At 36.9% G+C, this 20,672-nt stretch overlaps 1 protein-coding gene across 9 annotated transcripts in view; it reads right to left on the reverse strand.

Annotated features, from left to right (window-relative positions):
• Nucleotides 1–20,672, reverse strand: part of ADK (adenosine kinase) — a 508,591-nt gene that overhangs the window by 19,430 nt on the left and 468,489 nt on the right. For 7 of the 9 annotated variants that reach the window (XR_009053638.1, XM_057734106.1, XM_057734101.1 and 4 more), the window contains one exon: nucleotides 9,255–9,341. Coding sequence is in view for 8 of the 9 variants with exons in the window: in XM_057734106.1 (XP_057590089.1) it covers nucleotides 9,255–9,341 (87 nt within the window). In the remaining variant the exon portion in view is untranslated. Of the gene's footprint in view, nucleotides 1–5,645; nucleotides 5,764–9,254; nucleotides 9,342–20,672 lie in introns of all 9 variants that reach the window. The other 2 variants (XM_057734103.1, XM_057734104.1) reach the window with 1 other exon arrangement.

Raw genomic sequence — 20,672 nt, forward strand, 5'->3', positions numbered from 1 at the left:
TTTATAATTGCTTCCTTAAAATTGATTTTTCAGAAAAACCATGTACTTCTGCTGATATGAGTACAGAGCACTGTCTCTTTACATTGTGTTCTAGTGTTAGTCTAATTACTAGAATGAGAAAAAGTCTGAAAAAGCCTTAGCCATTAAATTCATATATTTAACAAGTCACAACCTTGAAATCTTGCTGTACCTGAGAGCACCATTAAAAGTCGTTGACTATTATTACTAGAGGAAATTTTTAATAAAAGCTAATTAAGCTACGAAACTCCCAAGTGGTTAACTGATTTTAGGGGCTAAATTTCTGGTACTTCTAATTATCCTCTGATGGCTTTACTTAGTGTTTCACAACCACGACAGATGACAATGAAAAACTGCAGTGAAATTCATCCACCCTGACATTGTGCTAAGCACCAGCTTCTCCCTCTCCAAGTAAAATCAATACTCTGTTTGAGTAAACACGTTTACAGCTTTATTAGGATGTCTTGCTTGTTCTGTAACAGCTACTTGAAGCTGTGGTAACAAATCGACTCAACTCAGTTAAACCTAGAGAGCTGGGTAAGAGGCCCATCGATAAGGTTGTTATAAAAATAAACTGCAGGAGATCAGAAAGCTGGAGCAAACAGTCTGGTGAATGTCAATATTTTCCCTTACCGAGGATGACAAAAACAGTGAGATCATGTGGAAAGTCTTTTTTTCCCCCTTAAAAATGACTCCTGTTTCAGCTGGATAAAGCATTTCTACTTTTTGTGCACAACTCTTCTGAATGAAATTTTTGCTTCCTAATGCCCCTGTGCATTTGGAACATGAAGCTGATGTGAATACTTGGTACTTCTTGGGCCATTTCAGATTCTTTATTTTCCTTTATATAAAGAGGCTTATTTTGGTCTTCACTGACTTTATAAGATGACGTAATTCAAGTTATCTGGAATACCTGCGGTGGTTCAGTCTTACCTTCTTTTTATTAACTTAACAAAATTTCTGTCATCCACATTTGGGAGGTCATTTCAACAGTGTTCTCTCTTGCTATAATATCTGTGAGACCTGATATTGTACCTTCCAAATTAGGCCTTCCAAATTAATGCATTTAGTAAGAGTGAACAGTGTTAGCTATAGACAGACTATACAACCGCCTGATGAGTGGTAGTACATAAAAATGTCTGCTACCTATTAGGAGCAAACCTACACAGTGGCTACAGCTCTACCAAACAAGAACTCATATACCCTCTTTTAGATGTTCACAGGTTGCTCAAAGAACTAACATATGGCAGGAAATTCCCACTTCAATTTGGCTGGCTTAAACTACCCAGATGTGACAAAGTAATGGTTTCCCCCTGCTGAAAAAGGCTCAGATGTAAACTTTTTTTTTCTTTCATTTTCTGTGTAGTTTAGTTAGTAAAATTTTGTTTTGTTTTGACTTCATATTGACTACCAACTAGACATGAACTTAAATAACAACTTGTGACTCACATGTTAGAAAACATGGATTTTTCTGGAAATAAGAAATCAACAAATATTAAAATTTTGAAATAACTTAAAAAGCTACTGTGTCTGTCAGGGTAGGGTCTGACCTGGCAGGTATTTGCATAATGAAAACCAAAGCCTAAGTGGTGTCAGATGGTGTAGTGACTGACATGAACAGGAAGCCAATTCAGAGCCAAGGTTCCTTTACAATAGCTCAGCACAATACACCCTCCTACACAGTGAGTGATTGAGCAGTACGGTATAACATATAGGCAGTGGTCAGCGCTGTAACAATGAAGATAATTTATTTCTTCTTTCTGGTGTCTGAAAATGGAAACTTGTCAAATTGTATTAACATGGCATGGGATATTGCATTTGAATTAAAAAAAAAAAACCTAAACCAAAAAAACCTTTCAATGCCCCTAATTCAGGAAAGTAGCTCCTGCAGAGTACCACTAAGCAGTATGTTTTACTGGTATGGACCCTTTTCAAAATACTGCTTTAAAGATCATTCCTTCTTATGGAACAAAAATGTACAAGATGAGGATAGAATCTGAATTTTAAACCTAAAGTGTGATCTCTTGATGTGGTTCCCAAAATAAAAGTTTAGCATATGCTTCTGTTTATTGTTAAAGTTAAACATCTTGGATACCCACATGCCAAAACTACATCAAAGGCTTCTATCCATTTGGGGTATTGACTCGACCTATGTATTTCCAGAGGCCTATATAACAGACTACTTAGCTGACAACTTTCATTTGGGTTATGAACGGATGTAATTCCTGGATCATGAATTAATGAGTCAGGAGATCTGGCTTCTAGTATTGCATATTTACAATTAACTCCTTTTCTTTGGGCCTCACTTTCCTTACCCATCAAATGGGGGCTTTCTAATAGACCATGTTAGGTAGGCTTTCATACCAAACAACAACTCATTCAAGAGAGTTGCTTTATGAGCCACCAAATAAAATGTGGATATGGTCAAATGGGGATTTGCTTAATTTCATTTCATTCTGATTCAGGTAAAACCTCATTTCAACATAGTATCACTACTGAAAACAGTTTGAAAACCTGAAAACCAGAAACGTGATTTTTAAAAATACTCCCTTTCAGCACTAACATTTTAAGCAATACAATTAAAAACAAACAGACTTATCAGGACAAAGTCATAGCTGCTAGAATAAGGAGATGATAGTAAGCATATTTATGCCCTTATTCATAAGCAAAGTAACTAATTTTGTTACTATTTAACTCAACTCAAAAACCTGTATTTGATCAACTGACAGTTTCTCACAGCAGGGTGGTTCTAAAATTCGAAAAGCATTTGATGAGAGAAACTGGTTTTAATTTGCCATTTATTTCATGGGATAGAAATAAAACATACATATCTTAATTTCATAAAATGTCAATGTAAACTGGATAATTAAATGAAAAATAAATTCAGATCCTGCGTTCATATCCCAGGTTTGGAAACTCATATCTGAAGTGAGAATAGCTGTGAATTTAGTAATCATGTTGATAATTTTTGTTTATTTTATTCAGACCTCTGTTGATAGTAACCAGCCTTATAATATTAGAGGTTACACTTCATACAAATTTTCACATAGTTTGGGAATTTGTTTCCAATAACTTATGCACCATGGCTAAGACTTCTGCTAGGTCACAAGGTTGGCCAAGCTATGCATCAGTACTACTGATGTGATTTTATTTACTTTGATTATATTAATTACAAAGCCAATAAAGGTACATTGTAACAAATCCAGAGATGGCTGAGAGAAGATTTTAATTTTGAATACATTTAGCTTTATGAAAACGTACTATATTGCTCCTACCTTTTTTTCATTTTGCTATTGACTGATGAAATCTGTGTTAGGTCACTGACTGGCCCAAGTTCATAGACTAGTGTTTAGAAAAGCACTGGCTGTTTCTCCTCACTTGGAGGTGAAGACAAGAGGATACACTAACAGAATGGAGTATAACAAAATGATCAGAGGTCAGAACTTTAGGGTCAAACTTTGAGTTTGAATTCTGGCTTTCACTGTGATCTTGGACAAATTACTTAATCTCTTTAACCTCTAAGACCAGAAATTGTCCAGTTGAGCCTAGGCCCAGCTGCTAATTCACAGATTTGTGGAGCTAAATAAATGGTTGTTGTTTTAGGTTACTAAGTTTTGAGGGTGGTGTGTTATGCAGCAAAACCTAACTGATATAGGTTGTATGAATCAGACAGATAAGGTAGATGAAATTGACCAAATCCATGTAATAGCAGCTTGGACTGCTACTAAACTCAAATTAGTTTCGACTCACAAATATCATAAGCCAGGAAACTGATACACTTATTTTGCTTGTGATATTTCTCCTGGCCCTCTGCTACTAAATGAAATCTTATAAATACCAACATTGTTTTCTTAGAATAAGCATTTCTCAGTAATCTTCGAATATGGGAGATGTAAGGTTCATATTTAAGTTTTGGGGTCTGACAGCCTACATGGCTCAGACTGTCTCTGAATTATTCCAAATCTCCAGAAGACAAAGTCCTTTGAATTCCATTATCTATTTACAATTGCTTCTAGATGGAGGCCATCCAGGGTACTAGATCCTTGAGGGAACATTCCTGTTTGTGAGAAATTCCAGACCTTACCCTAAAAGCATCCTGTATCCCACATGAATGAAAGTTACTTCTCTTTTTTTGTCATGGCTTGAGGATCATCTTTACCTCTTTAGACCAACAAAGGCTATAAATAATCTTAGGCAAGGTTCTTGAAATTTGGTCCTGGTCCAATTTCAGCTTACTGAAATGTATGGATGTGAAACATCAGAGTAGCATGTCATGAAGCATTCTAAGACTGTGTAAGGTGTGAATCTCTCTTCCCTTTCCCCCTGTATGAATCTGAACTGCTGTCTGTGGTATATTTCAATTCCCTAATGACCAAGTCAATTCCATACCTCATTTGATGGTTTTAAGGGAAACTGCTTAAGAAATCAAACACCAAAGATATCCTGCTAGAGGTAAAAGACAGGGAAAGTGATCGTTGTTGCTGTGGGATGGGGTGGGAGTGTGCAATAATCACCTTGGTTACCATCCACAAGTAAATCTTCTGCATACAGTGGGTCATATGAAGTTCTGGTTTTTGAGTAAAGAAGTGTGAGAAACGATATATTCAACACTCACCAAGTTATTTTCTAGTTCTCTGAGCTAGGAAAGGGGGTAGACAGCAAAGGAAGGGGGTGGTGCAGAAAAAAAAAAATCACAAGAATTCAACACCACTTCTTTGTACAGCACAATGAAGCAGCAGTTAAGAAGAATGGAAGAGTAAGTTACAAATATTTGAGAACAAATGCCAGGTGTGAATAGAAAATATAAATATAATTTAGAGATTCCCTGTGGTTCTCAGAAGTACAGACAGGTGCTACTTGAAAAGGAAGTAATATCCCTGCTCTGGAAACTTAAATCATTTTTTTTAAAACAAAAAATCTTTTCTGAACATGAGTTAGAAAGTGAAATTAATGCTCCTTTTTATTAGATGGGAAATAGGATAATTATTTACTCTGTAATTGCTAAGTGGCTTTAAAAGTCATTTGCATATTGTAGGTAATATCTTTTAGGATAATACATTTTCCCTGATAAAGCTGTCATGAGAAATTTGAAAATAAAAGTATTAAAGGCAGCAGTTACTTTACTATCATTCAAAATAAACTGTTCTAAGCTATATAGGACTTAACCACATTTAATGAAGCTTTTTTAATCCTAAGAAGGTTGGTCCTTGGGTGAGGTCTCTAGTCTTTTATCCAAGAGTTATATATACGTGCCTGGGTATAATCTATCAAAGGTGTACTCACTTTTAGTCTAAAGATGATTTGTAGGTCTAGTCCATATTCCTACAGCTGCCATAAAACATACGACTAAATCGTATTAGATTAACACAGGCTGGTATTGACAGCCCACTGGGAACATATTGATTAGGTCCCCTTTCATGTTATTTGTTATGATTTTTCTTCTCAGTTTCATTTACTGGGAAGACACAGGGGAAGAGATTTCACCAGGAACAATGACAGTGCCTGTCACAAAATGTTCTCAATGTTTCCATTTGTTACTATGGCAGTGACAAAGAGGGTTCCAAATGAAAAGGCAGACCTGCTGTGACAAAGCGCAGCAGGACAACAGGAAGAAATTTTCTACTGACCTGGGAAATTAGGAAATCATACTTAGAGATTATAGAATTGTCTCCATTTCCAAGGGTACAATCGTAGTGCTTGAGCTTTTGAAGGAGAACGTGAAAAGGGTAGTTCCATCAGGGTTGGCTAGTGAGTGACAAATAAAGGGCAGACATTAGAAAGTGCTTCAGATCTCCAAATAGAACAAGGAGGTATGCTTGTAGAGGTTACAGGGATTTGTCACTGTCACTAAACCCTTGAGATGGAACTATGAATTTAATGTATGTATGTTTGGGGTACTCATTTTAAATGATACATGAAAATTCATGATATAGTCATGTATCTCTTATGCGGCTAATAAGAACACATGGCACTTTGGTATTGGGATATGTAATATCACCACACGGTAGGTGAAGTCATGGTTTATCTAAGAACTTGAAATTGGGGCTAGAATACAGTTGTGCAAAGTCACAAAAGAAAGAAATGCATTTAAGCCAGCAAAACTTGAAAGTAATAGGAGGAATATATTAACCGTCTAAAGATAAAATGTGTCAATCAGAAAGGAGATACATTAATCAAGCGATAAAGCAAAGAAAAGGAAACTACAGAGTAAAGCAAAAGTTGCCATTGCCTCTCCATTCATGTTCAAAGTACAGAAGTATGCTTCAAAAGAGTATTTGCAGTCCTACTAGAAAGGCTTTCCCTGGTGTAGAGATGGGAGTAAGGGATTTTAACCAATGAATTTTTGAGTATTTCCAACTAACAAGGCCATCTCTATTGTAAGATGGATGTACCAGCCTGGTGCTATTAAACAGTTGATTCATATAACTCCCTGTATTCAGATTCCATGCTGACCAAGCAAGTTTATGATCTGGTTTTCTGTATCTCTGTAGTGCAATCAATTCTACTGCTTAGCAAAAAGCTCCCAGTTTAAACTCACGGGGGGATTACAGTCCTTTGATTCCCTTCCCTTTCACTTTCTCTTTCTTTTCGGCAACAATCTTACCCTAGAGTCCTCAGAATCCTATCAGATAACAAAAGCTCCTGTTCAGTAAATGAAGTCATCTCTTCAGACAATAGGAAGATTCTCTTTGGCAAAACCAGGTTTTGTTACTGAGGCTGGTCTGTGGTTCTGAGTCTTAATGATGAGATTTCCCTAAAAGTTTAGAGAAGCAGTACAGTCAAACTGCCTGGGTTTGAATCCTGGCCCTGCCACTTTCCAGATATGAGACTGGGCAAGTTATCTAACCTCTCTGTCTCAGTCCTCTCATCAGTAAAATGGGGTTAAAAATAACCTATCTCAAGGAGCTTTTGTGAACATTAAATGAGTTAATATATGTAAAGTGCCTAAGATATCAATTGGCTAGTAGGTGATACATCAATGTTATCTATTGCTATTACTATATAGCTTGATGAACATAGACAGAATGTGCTGAACATGCCAGCATAAGTATTCCTTGTTAAAATGACATTAGAGTACTCATCTCATTGCATGACTCAGTCTTTCAGGATCTAATTATCCTGGGAACTGATAAGAGTAGGGTTAAAATGAGAAAAATGGCTACCTAATTGAGGTTTTACCAGTTCTGCCTAGTTTCAGCTTGCCCTCCATTTTCTCTATACTATTTCAACAGTGTATAGTGAAATCCTGGGTATGATGAAAGTGAATGAAGTGAGGAAGCTGCCAATCTATTACAAAAGGGGTGGGCAAACCACAGCCTGAGGGCCAAATCCAGCTTGTGGTCTGCTTCTGTATAGCTGGAGAGTGAAGAAAAGGTTTTTACATTTTTAGAGTACTTGAAAAACCAAAACCAAAACCAAAAAGCAAGCAAGAAAACAAACAAGAAGAATATGCAATACAGCCTGTATATGGCTTGTAAAGCCTAACACATTCACTACCTGGCCCTTTAGGAAAAAAAGTTTGCAGATCCCTGTTCCACACTCTTTCCTTTTTACTTACCTTACTGTACCCCAACAGTAAGTATATAATGAGACTAGGTAAGTAGAGTGAGATAAGAAAGAGGCTGAAAATCCTGTAGCAAAGAGCCCAAGTGCTTTGATGATATAATCTATTTATTAATTTAACATAATACAAATGGGTAGCTAGCTGTTCGTACTTTAGAATCCTAACAATGACTATGACTTCTCTCTTCCTCAAAAAGTCTATATATTCCTACCTTATACTTGGAACATTATAAGTAGTTAGGGGTCTATAAAGCAACCTGTTGTTGCAAGGCCAGGAAGGCTAATTAGGTCACTATCATATCTATGATGGCCTCAAGATGTACCCAACTAAATAGCAAAGAAAGAGAATACGTACTGTTTTAAGTATTCTGAGGTGCTTAAATAATACACAGACAGGTTATAAGTTTAAAAGTTTCTGTACTAAGATTCCTGGTTTAACCAATTTCTAACCAGGAAATCAACAGTGTCTCTTTAATGTATTACAGAATGTGGGCCAACTCTGGATAAAGTGTTTTTAGGCTACATGGGTTTATAGCTCTGAAGCAGTATGGAATAGGAAAAACAGCTGCAAAATAATCTAATCAATGATGTAGTCTTTCAGAGAAAAGAAATAAAAGATGCATGCATGACAGTAAAGTAGAACATTATTTCTTATATGTATTCTTTTCAAAACAGAGGGCATGGGGCATGCTACCAGTCTGATGGTTAACTGCTCATTTAAGACTAGGCATGAAAAGTTGCAAAGAAGGAAACATGAAAAATTTATGCTAGTGAAACAGAACATTAAAATAAAAGAATATAAAGATTTTAAACAATACTAAGTTAAAACCATTACACAATCTTAAATAAATTTCCCACAATTCAATTATCTTCCAAGGAAAGGAGGACAAGGGTCAGCTCCATTTGCCTTTTTTTCCCTGTCTTGCTTGATGTTATGAGAAATAAAGATCAGGAGGGACTTTTCTGGGTTATCACTCAGGAATCAAAAGCTTTCTAGAGATCTTAACCTAGCTTAACCACACTTGGCTAGAAGGAGTTCAGACACATGAAAAGAACTTTTGACTCAGATTACAAATCATTCTAAGTCATCAAGCGAAGACTCTTCCAATTGTCTTGATCTTATTTTTGACTACTCACTCCAAAAATGATTTAGGTCTTATAAACTGTGCCAGTTCTCACTGAACCTGAATGAGACAAAAATTTAACCCTTCCTGGTTCAATAAACGTCCAAGTATTGTGTTAGAAACAGATGTTTTAACTAAAGGATATAATCCAAAGACATCATCCTCAGTTATTAGCATACTATTAATATTCACAGCATGTTTTAAAGAACAACAATGTGTTAACATTTAGGCCTGAAGGGCTATGAATAGACTATGTACTGTACTTGATGCAGCTTGTTTATGCAATATTCTGACAGATACAATTAATCTCGTGAAAATGACTGGGATATAGCATAACAGTAAATTATCTTTAAGCCCAAAATACATATTTTCCTATAGTAATATACCCTCATAACACAATGATAGTAGCACATGGGAAAAACATCAGGAGTTAATTATTTAAAAGAAGAAGTTAAAGGTTATTAAAATCATAAATCTTGGCTATGTGGCAGAGACAGGGTTAAAAGGAAATGTTTAACTTATAAGTAAGTATGAAATAAATGAGTGTACCTCCAACAAATGCATCTCCAGCTCCATTGGTATCAACAATTTCTTTTTGGTCTTGATCCAAAACAGCAAAAGCGGTGACTTCACTTTCTGCAATTAGAGCCAAAGAAAGGCAGACTGATTTCTCTTTATAACACTCAATATACAAACTCACCCAGGAAAGTTTGAAGCTACTACATCAGTGAAAGACAGAGACGGAACATGAGGTCCATATTCTGTACATGAGCACTTGGGAACCAAGGTGAAAAGCCATCTATAAACAATGCTTTTTTTTTTTTTTTTTTGGTAATTTTCAGCATATGGATGCTGCATGTGTTTTGTTAGAGTTATACTTAGGTAGTTCACATTTTTGAGGAACAACCGTGAATGGTAGCAGTACCTTTGTGGACAGTAAAAATACTTGAACGGAAACTATGAGCTAAAGGAAGTATCTTTAAGTACTAGATCATGGATCTCTAATAAAGCATCAAGCCTGGCTACATTCCTGGCAGTGAAATCTTGGGTACAGTTAAAGAGCTGTAAATTTAAGAAATACAAATAATGAGTCTTGGGTGTTTCTCTATAGAACACAAAGGCACAATAAAAATATAACTACCATTCTGAATAACACTTGATGCCAATGTCAAGGATTACTGACATTAGTTGGCTTATTACAGATAACCTAATCTGGTTCCTTTTTACAAAGGAGTCACTATTTCCTCCAAACTATCAGTCAAATAACAAAAGGGAAAGCTACCACTGAATGCATGGGCAGAACAAAAGGGACAGTGCAATAAGCACTTGTCTTACAGCAGTCTGGACCAGGGTTTGGTTGTTTTGACTACAGAGTAACCTAATACACTACTTTAAACCTGGCACATGACAGTGGAATGGCATTACAGTAGTCTTCCTTATCCACAGTTTGGCTTCTTGTGGTTTCAGTTACCCGCGATCAGCTGAAGTCTGAAAATACTATGTGGAAAATTCCAGAAATAAACTATTCATAAGTTTTAAGTTCCATACCAATCTGAATACCTTCCCAATCCATCCTGCCCTGGACCTGGATATGAATCATCCCTCTGAATGACGTACGCTGCCTGTAAGTCACTCAAGTAGCCGCCTCAGTTATTAGATTGACAGTCGTTGTAGTGCAGTGTTATGTTCAAGTAATCTTTATTTTACTTACTGATGGCCCCAAGGCACAAGAGTAGTGATGCTGGAAATTTGGATATGCCAAAGAGAAGCCATAAAGTGCTACCTTTAAGTGAAAAGGTGAAAGTGTCTGACTTCATGAGGAAAGAAAAAAAATTATACATTGGGGTTGCTAAGATCTACAGTAAGAATGAATCTTCTATCTGTGAAATTGTGAAGGAGGAAAAAGAAATTTGGGCTAGATTTGATGTTGCACCTCACACTGCAAAAGTTATGGCCAGAGTGAGTGATAAGCGCTTAATTAAGATGGAAAAGGCATTAAGTTTTGGGGTGGAGGATGTTAACAGAAAATGTATTCCTATTGACGGCAATGTGCTGCACCAGAAAGCTCTGAGCCTACAGGAACACTTCAGCTAGGGATCCCCCGAAACAAGTGACATCAAACCATTTACTGCAAGTAAAGGCTGGTTACACAGATTCAGTAACAGAGTTGGACTGAAAAATATAAAAATTACTGGAGAGGCTGCATCTGCTGATGAAGAAACTACTGTCACATTTCTGGCAGTGTTGAAGGAGTTGATTAAGGAGAAAGGATATCATCCAAATCAAGTGTTCAGTGGTGATGAAACTGGGCTCTTCCGGAAGAAGATGTCCAATAGAAGCTACATCCATAAAAGTGCAAAGGAGGTACCAGGGCATAAAACATGGAAGGACTGATGAACTCTGGTACCGTGTGGCAACACTGCAGGGCATATGGTAAAGCCTGGCATAGTGTACGTAGTATACAAGGTGAAGAACCCACGTGCTCTCAAAAACAAAAACAATGAGAAAGCATGAGTGACAGTCATCTCATTCACGGGATGGCTCCACCAATGTTTCATCCCAGAAGTAAAAAAACATTTGGAAGAGGAAAGGGTATAATTTAAAGTCCTATAATAATGGATAATGCACCCGGTCATCCTGAATTGTTATAAACATGAAACTGTTGAGGTTGGAATGTTATCTCCAAATACAACTTCACTGCTTCAACCCTTTGACAAGGGCATCATTCTGTTTGTCAAGACCACATACACCCACCTGGTATTTGATCACATTCGATCAGCAATTGATGCAGACTCTAATCTGGACAAAACTCAGTGCTAGAAATCATTCATTATTACTGACACAATAACATTCATCAAAGCTGCAGACGTGAATGATTTTGAAGGCTTCCCGGGGATCAATGGAGAAGTTAGGAAAATCATTCACACAGTAAGAAGGATTTGCCAACATGCTTGATGAAGAAGCGGAATGCACTGAAGACCATGGAGAAATGCTAACAAATGAGAAACTGGAAGAAGTTGTTGAGTCATCTACAGAAGAAAGAAGAAAGAGAAGCAGAACCAGCAACTCAGACACTATCAGAATTTGATGAAGTGTCTCAAACTGCACAGACTTTAAAGGACAAAATTAGGGAATAAGATCCTTGGATGGAATACAGCATTAGTCATCCTTATAATCACTGAAGAATTCAACCTCTGTAGCAAAACTTAAATGAGTTAAAAAGAGACAACTTTCAATTACAATGTTCTTCCAAAAAGGTTTTAGTGAAACAAACCAAAAAAACCAAACACAAACAAACAAAACCCCCTCAACGATCGAGGATCCCCAACCATGGACATCATCATCTGCTGCTGACATCCAACCATCAACATCATCATGGCTTGATGATTCTCCTTCTGACGTTAACATCAGAGGGTCAATGTCAGCCTAATGATACATCACAATATCTGTGTCATTCACCTCACCTCATTTCATCACACAGGCATTGTATCATCTCCTATCATCATTATAAGGGTGAGTACAGTACAATAAGATAATTTGAGAAAGAGAGAGACCACATTCACGTAATTTTTTTTTTTGGTCATGCCGAGTGGCACGTGGGATCTTATTTCCCCAACCAGAGATCGAACCCTGGTCCCCTACAGTGGAAGTGTGCAGTCCTAACCAATGGACTCTCAGGCAATTCCCATCACATAATTTTTATTACAATATATTATTATAATTGTTATATTTTATTATTAGTCATTGTTGTTAATCTCTTACTATGCTTAATTTATACTTTATCATAGGTATGTATGTACAGGGAAAAAAAAAACCCATAGTATATATAGGGTTTGGTACTATCCAGTTTCAGGAACCCAATGGGGGTTTTGAACACATTCTCTTGCAGGTAAGGGAAACTACTGTATTTGTGATGAAATCTGGCCTAGAGGACATTTTTAAAAATTGAACAGTGCTTTTCATTGGTCTGGAACTTTAGAAACCATAAATTTGCATCCTTTATGGGGACAAATGTGGCCAAAGACCTGTAAACTTGTATCTCATCTAAGATCAAGAAGGAGAGAAAAGGTGATCTTGGAAACTTTAAGGTCTTAATAAAGAAACTAAGACTCTCAAAAACCATGTTCCATCTGCCTTTTGCTATCTGCTACTAATGGATACTTTCAACTAAGAGATAAACAAAATAATGACAATGAAAAAAAGATCCTTCTGGAGAGACTGATATTTAGGAAAAGGACTCATTCACTTAGCAATCCCTTTGATTGTAGGTGCTAAGAAGACTCCATATGAGAATTACCCATTTAAACTCTTTAAGTATTACCTTTCCACACTTTGTAACACCAGAGCTACATGAAGTTCACAAGACTTTGATTAACAGGAAGTTAAGACATAAATATCCAGGGTTAAATCTTCTAGGGAGTATGCAGTACAGACTGCTACACAGGCCAAAAAAAAAAAAAAAGATATAAGCAGACTTTATTAGAAATGATTAGGAAACGAAAGGGCTACAGTCTGATTTAGGGAAAGGTCTGTACCATAAATATTTATAAAGAAATCTGAGTTTATTACTTTCAAGTACAAGTCATACTATAAAGGGACTTAACAATTATAAACTAAGAACAAACAGGAACTAAACAAGTAAAAGGAGCTAAATTAATGACACCATTACCATTTATAAAAGGGTTACATTATGTAATAATATAACATGTCTATGAAACATTTTAGGTAGTATAAGAATTAATTACTGGATTACAGATTTGAAAATAATTACATGTAAATGGTAAGACACAATTAGATATAATTCCTTGTTCCTTGTTTTAAAAAGTTATTGATTTTTTCAAAACTACCATGAGGTATCACCTCACACGGGTTAGAATGGGCATCATTAGAAAATCTACAAACAGTAAATGCTGGAGAGGATGTGGAGAAAAGTGAAGGCTCTTGCACTGTTGGTGGGAATGTAAATAGATACAGCCACTATGGAGAACAGTATGGAGGTTCCTTGCAAAACTAAAAATAGACTTACCATATGATCTAGCAATTCCACTACTGGGCACATACCCAGAGAACACCATAATTCAAAAAGACACATGCACTCCAATGTTCACTGCAACAATAGCCAGGACATGGAAGCAACCTAAATGGTCATCAACAGATGAATGGATAAAAAAGATGTGGTACATATATACAATGGAATATTACTCAGCTGTAAGAAGGAATGAAACTGGGACATCTGTAGAGACATGGATGGACTTAGAGACTGTCATACAGAATGAAGTGAGTCAGAAAGAGAAAAACAAATATCGTATATTAACACATATATGCGGAATATAGAAAAATGGTACAGATCAACTGGTTTGCAAGACAGAAACAGAGACACAGATGTAGAGAACAAACATATGGACACCAAGTGGGGAAAGCGGGGAGGGTTGAGGGGGAATGAACTGGCAGATTGGGACTGCCATATATACATTACTAATAAAAAAAAAAAACCAAATTGTACACTCTAAATATATGCAGTTTATTATCTGTTAACTGTATCTCAATAAAAGTTCTTAAAAAAAGTTATTGATTTTTGACTGGATAAATCTTTATTTATGAATAAAACCTAATTCACAATGGAAGAGTTTATCTGAATTTCATTCTTAAGAATCATGACTTTTGGTCTAAATTAGCAAAAATTCTAAATGAATGCAGTTTTACTACACTTTTTTCTGGATATATGAATAGATCCTTGAAATCCTTTATCCTTAGGTGTCATATGAAGTTCAATTTCCTGAAACATAAAGTGGAAATATTTTCCACTTTTTGTACTTATTGATACAAATAAATATATAAGAATATTAAGAATATGAAAAGAGCTGTCATAAATCGGTACGCAGTCCAGACTCTACTATCTTCTGCATCTAGAGAGCTGTATTAAGAGAAATCCTTTCAAAATAATAACCCTGAAAATTGGCAAGATCTTGAGTGGTGTTCCAAATCATTGAAAAGGGATTAAACAATGTTCAATAATATTCAAGTTCAATTATATTTTTGGTACATTCTTATTTTGAAATACAATGATCTAAGCAGGTTTGTAGAGCTATTAAAAAAAAACCCCACAAACTAAGTAAATGGTATTCACCAGCATGACCTACTCCATAGCCTTCTAGTCAGTTTATTGTATGAACATATAAAGTACCCAACTAAATCTTAGGACAGGCATAGGCATTATTCAGCCAATAAGGTCCAAGACAATCACATAACTCTTACTGGGACCTAGTTTTCTTAGGTGTGAAATGGGACTGAGTAGTTGTGGGAAAAAAGAGCAAAAATATCTTTCTGCCTTAGTTATAGAAAAATGACACTATTAGTTCTGATCAAGTACTTCTACTTAAGAGCTTAAGATAAGTAAGTGCCACTGTCTCTCCTGACTTCTTTATAAAGTAAGAAGGAAAGGACTGGGAATAATTATTATTACTATTTTCCAGACTTCTATAACAGCACAAAATCATGAGTTTCCCAAGCAGACAGGAAAGAAACAGTAACAATTCAGTTGATAACAGATTTGTTTAGTGTCATTTATTAGATAAGACCCTCAGGGCATCTTCACTCAGAACAATGAAATTTAATGTACTTAAAATAGAAAGTAATAAAAATCAAACAGTTTATACAAACAGATAATTTACTCTTCACTTTACTGTGACATAAGCCTTACTACCCAATCACTTAAGAGGCTAGTCTGCCTCGAATCAACTATAATATTAAGTCATTTATAGTAGAGATGGTTAGTTCATACAAATGCCACAATATCTAACTGAAAAATAATAATAAAAAATTCAGTCACTCAATGCCAAACAACTGACTAAATGGTCCTGTAGCTTTACCACTACTAAATTAACCCTATATTTCAGCACTGTATACACACAGCCTCAAGATAACTAATTATCCTTAGGAAATTTTGTTCAAGGTATATTAAAATGCCACGTGTTGTCACTGTCTTACTGATGTCACCTCTAAGCTGAGATGCAGATACAACTGAAGAAGACACAAAGCAGGATAAGAAGCAGATAGGCAGGTGTTTTTCAGCCTCAAGGTGGACTGTAGTCACCACCTCTGCCACTGCCTCTGATGAGCGTTACCAGCTGTGGAAAAAACAGAAAACTGATGGCAAAAACTTCACCAGAAAGTGAGAAGTATGACTGTATAAAAACCAGAGCGCCTAAGATTCTTAAAAGTGGCTCCTGCAACTTGGTGATTTCTTATAATGCCCTCATTATTTTTTATGACTGCATAATAGTCCTTGTATGGATATACTCTAATTTACTTAAGTAGTCCTTTACTGATGGGCTTTTAGGTTGTTTTCAGTCTTCTGTATCACAAACAATGTTTCAAAGCACTACTGCTTTTATTTTAAGTAGACTCTAAATTTAATTATTTTACTTAATAGCCAAGTCAATAACACCATTCCTACTTTATACTGGGAACTGACACAAGGAAATTAAGTTGTTATACAAATAGCATGAAATTTGCCTGTGTCACAGAAAAGGGGAAAAAAAGAGAATCCAGAAAATGCTTTTTCTTTTCACTGGGATACACATACCAGGATATGAGCAAAGACACCCTGCTCAGACTGCCCTAATAGGATAATGAAACAGATGACAAATACTGCTAATAATAGAGATTTATAGAACCATTCTAATTAACAAGGACTTTGGGGGGAATGAAGAGCTCTGGGTTAATTTAATTTTCTGGTTAACTAAAGAAAAAGCAGAAAGTCTTTTTAGTTGGAAATCTTTCTAAATGTACTAATATAATAACATACCATGACATCCCTGCTTTAATTAGTTTAGTTTATTGAACTGAAGGAGAATTTTCTTTGATAACAGAGAATCCTACAGCGCATGTTAATGTCATTATTCTGAACACCAATTTTTATTGTAGTTCCAAAAGTATAAGTGCTTTCATGAAAGGCAGAATAAATGGAATGATGGCAAGTACACCAGTCTAGGACTCAAAAGACCCAAGGTTTGAGTCTGGTTTTGGCTCAGCTACTTTATTCAACAAATACTTATTAAGAGCTTATCATGTGTCAGAGGACCTCTGCTAGAGAGGGAGAATACAGATGTGAATAGGACAGACAAAAACCCTGCTCTCAAAGGATCTACATTCTAGGGAGGGTAGACAATATATAACTAACACAAAAATGAAGATAATTTTAGATAACAATAAATGTCACGAAGGAAATAAAACAGGATGATAAAGTATGACTGGGGAGGAGGGTTCATTTAGATGGGTGTTACTTCCTCACTGAGGAGGTGATGTTTGAATTGCGACTTCAATAGCAAGAAGGAGCCAGCCAAGTGAAGATTCGGGGGTAGAATATTCAAGCGCAGAGGCCCTGGGCTAGCAACAAGCTTGGTGAGCCAGGCCTGTTTAAGGTTAAGAGGGCCACTGTAACTAGAGCATTGTAAGTACATAGAGATCAATTTTGTGTGTGTGTATGCGGGGGGATGGGGGGAGTAGAGGGGGGTGAGGGCTAGTAGAATTTCATTCTATATAATAAAAAGGGAAACCACTGGAAGGTTTTAAAGAGGGGAGTGGTATGATTCCATTTTTAAAAGAGATTGTTCTGGCAGCCTTAAAGAGAAAGGACTGAGTGGTGGGGGTTGGGAACATTGTCTAAGATGCTACTTACCAAGAGACCTTATGCAACTCACAATGTAACTTAAACTCTGTTTTACTGCTCTGGTTTTTTCCATTATCACCTTTTTTTCTGGAAAAAAATGGTAGCAGCATTGCTCAAATGGCAGCTTTGGAATTATATTTTACTTCTCTCTCATTATGCTCTCTCTCATTCTTTTTGTCCCAAAGTCCTACTTTGCCTTGGGACCCTGGGTAGTGGACAGCCTCTGTGAGCTTCAGTGACTTCATTTATAAAATCAGGTCAGTAACACCTAACTCATGCGATTGCAGTGAGAATACATGAGATAAAGTATATAAAACACTTGGTGCAGTACCTGGTTCATAATAAGTGTTTGTATATCACTTTTTTACTCAAAAACTACAGTTGCAAAAAAAAAAAAAAAAAAATTGTAGTTGCATCCCATTGCCTGATGTATTAAGTCCAAACATTTGTCTGGCTTTCAAAGCCTCCCTAGAGATGACCTAGGGAGGCTTTCAAAGACCTCACCCATCTTGCATTATTTCTTTCTTTTTTTTTTTTTTTAATTTCCACTTTACTAAATGCCATCTTTTTTTTAATTTTAATTTTATTTATTTATTTAGCATTATTTCTTGCCTTACCTGACATACAAATGTCCTTCTTTCTCTGTGCCTCCTAGGATATATATACCTTTCTTTTCCTCTCCTTTTCACTATCCACATCAAAACCCAGCTTTAAGTTCAGTCTTCTCCATGAAACCATCACCAGTTAATTAAACTCACATTGTTCCTTTCCTTCTTTAAACTCCTGTTGCAGGTGATAATGGAAAAAACCAGATTTTGATTAAGCAGTATTTAACAGTTCATTGACATTTAAATTCCCCATTTAGTCCCTGTACTGATAAACTAAGTTTGATTAGACTAAGAAAATAAATACTCCATAGAGAAGAGAGGCAGTATAACATTGTGGTTAAGAATATGAATAAGACCCTTGGGTTCATATTGCCAATTACTAGTAAATTCCCATTTACTAGCTCATAACCAAGTTAAATTCTCTATGCCTTAATTTTCTCATGTGTTAAGACGGGGGCAAAAACTGTAATTATCTCATAGGGCTTTTGTGAACATTAAATCAGTTAATATATGTAAAGCACTTAAGACAAATGTTGGCACACAGTAAGCATTTAATGAATAAATGGACAAGAATATTGTCAATCTTAAAATAAGATTTTCGGGTATAACCAAGCAGGTCTTACTTAAAATTGCTCCTTCTGAAGCTATGGTTTTGACTTTAAGTACTACTATCTTTGTTTGTAGTAAAGTCTCTTAGTTTGTTCATGTTTTTTTCTAATTTTCCACAAATGTTTCAAGTAAACGCCAGCTAAGTCTTTAGTGCTGAATATAAACAGATAAGAGAATACATGACTGTTTGCTTTGAATAAAAATAGTTTTCCAAAGAAACGTGGTTAAGAAAAACAATGATAGACAGAATTACTGCTCTAAAACTTTATTTCCCCTTCAGTATATATTTATTTATTATTTCTTTAAGAGGTTCCTGATATCTTTAATAGGTTTACTAAATGAAACATATCACTTTAATCTTATATAAAGCAAGTCATTCTAACCTGTTCTCTCTGCTTATTTCTATGCATTCGCTCCATTCTCATGTCTGTAAGAACTGGTTTCCTGGAGCAAAAGATGGTGGCGAAGTAGAAGGACATGGAATGCATCCCTCTCCACAGATGCATCAGGAATACACCAAAAGATGCAATAATTCCCACAGAGAACCAGCTGAACACCAGCAAATGACCTCTGACACCAGAAAGGACTGCAAAAATCCCGATATAACCAGTAGGACAGAGGGAAAAAAAAAAAAAAAGGATAAAGAGGAGGAGAAGAAAGGAAAGGTACGGGTCCCACACCCTAGGGTGGGGGGATCTGAAACGGGGGAGATTGCTGAATTCGGGGAAACGTCCCTTATCTGACGGGGAAACCCCTTCTCCAATGGAGAATTTCCCTGGGTCAGAAGGGAGGCATTTAGGACTGTTCAAAGAGGGTGAAGCAGCTGAGCTGTGGCAGACGGGAAAGAGTGAGAAACACAAGGAGGGTCCACACCACGGCTCAGTGTGCCTGGACTGAGAGGTCAATTCACAGCTGAACAGGGGGTCTGGGAACTGGAGCGTGGGAACCGGGGAACTGGTTCAGGGTGATAAACATTGTTGGCAGTGGGGAGACAGACTGAGAGGTTGGGAGGGAAGAAATCCGCAGCGGAGAGTGCCTACCGCAAACAGCTGCGAAGCCATAGTGGTGGCTGGATATTGCTGACTCACAAGCAGGGGGGAGGAGCTGCGGGGGTAGCCTCTCTCCCCGTGCCTGCGATGGACAGAGGAAAGATTCCTGTGGGCTTAACTAACGCACTCAGGGATAACAAAGGCCCCCGGGCGGGGATGGCCTAGAGTGCCTGCAGCCGACTGCCAAAAGCCTGCAGAGCAGCCTAGCTTTGGAGACATTCTGTTTACACCAGAGCCACCAGAATCCCTCTGCAACAGGCATCACCACGGCCGACTGAACCACCATGACCCAGGCAAGGCACCTGGCAGAGTCATAGCAGGGGGCAGGAGCCTTGGTTGGAGTCACGCTCTAGCCCGAGCTGCCCAAGCTGCCGTGACCCAGGCAGGGTGCCTGGCGGAGTCATAACAAGGTGAAGGAGCTGCGGGTGGAGTCGCTCTCAGCCTGAAGTGCGCAAGCCACTGTGACCCAGGCAGGGTACTGCTGCTCACTCACCCCAGGGGAAGAAGCCACTATTGTACCTTCTCTCTCCCTGCACACCAGTGCTTACAGACGAACAATAAAGGAAGCTCTGCTGGTCGCAGAATAATACAGAAAACCCAAGGCAGGTAGAAGGACACTTACAGCTGAGACCCCAAGGAAACAGAAATATTAGTATTAATTCTATTGCTCTGGTCCATTCTGGGGTCAGTTCTAGTTTTTTAAAAATTTTTTTATTAATTATGATCTTAGTCCTAAGAGATCTACATGTTTTATAACATATTTTTTATACTATTTTTTTTATTTTTATTTTTAGACTTTTTATATATTTCTATTCCTAGCTAAGTTTTTTGTAGTACTGACTGTATCTCTCCTACCTTCTTTTCATCTCTATCTTTTAGACATTTCTATTTCTTTCTTTTCCTTTCCATATTTCCAGTCACACTACGCTCTTCTGTTGCCCTGTCTTCTACCCTTTTTTAGTTTATTTTATCTTAATATACTTATAAGCAACATTATCAGTCAGCTCTGTTTCCCTGCTTTATTCTCCAG

This window comes from Hippopotamus amphibius, chromosome 5 (assembly GCF_030028045.1).
Source record: "Hippopotamus amphibius kiboko isolate mHipAmp2 chromosome 5, mHipAmp2.hap2, whole genome shotgun sequence".
Lineage (NCBI taxonomy): Eukaryota > Metazoa > Chordata > Mammalia > Artiodactyla > Hippopotamidae > Hippopotamus > Hippopotamus amphibius.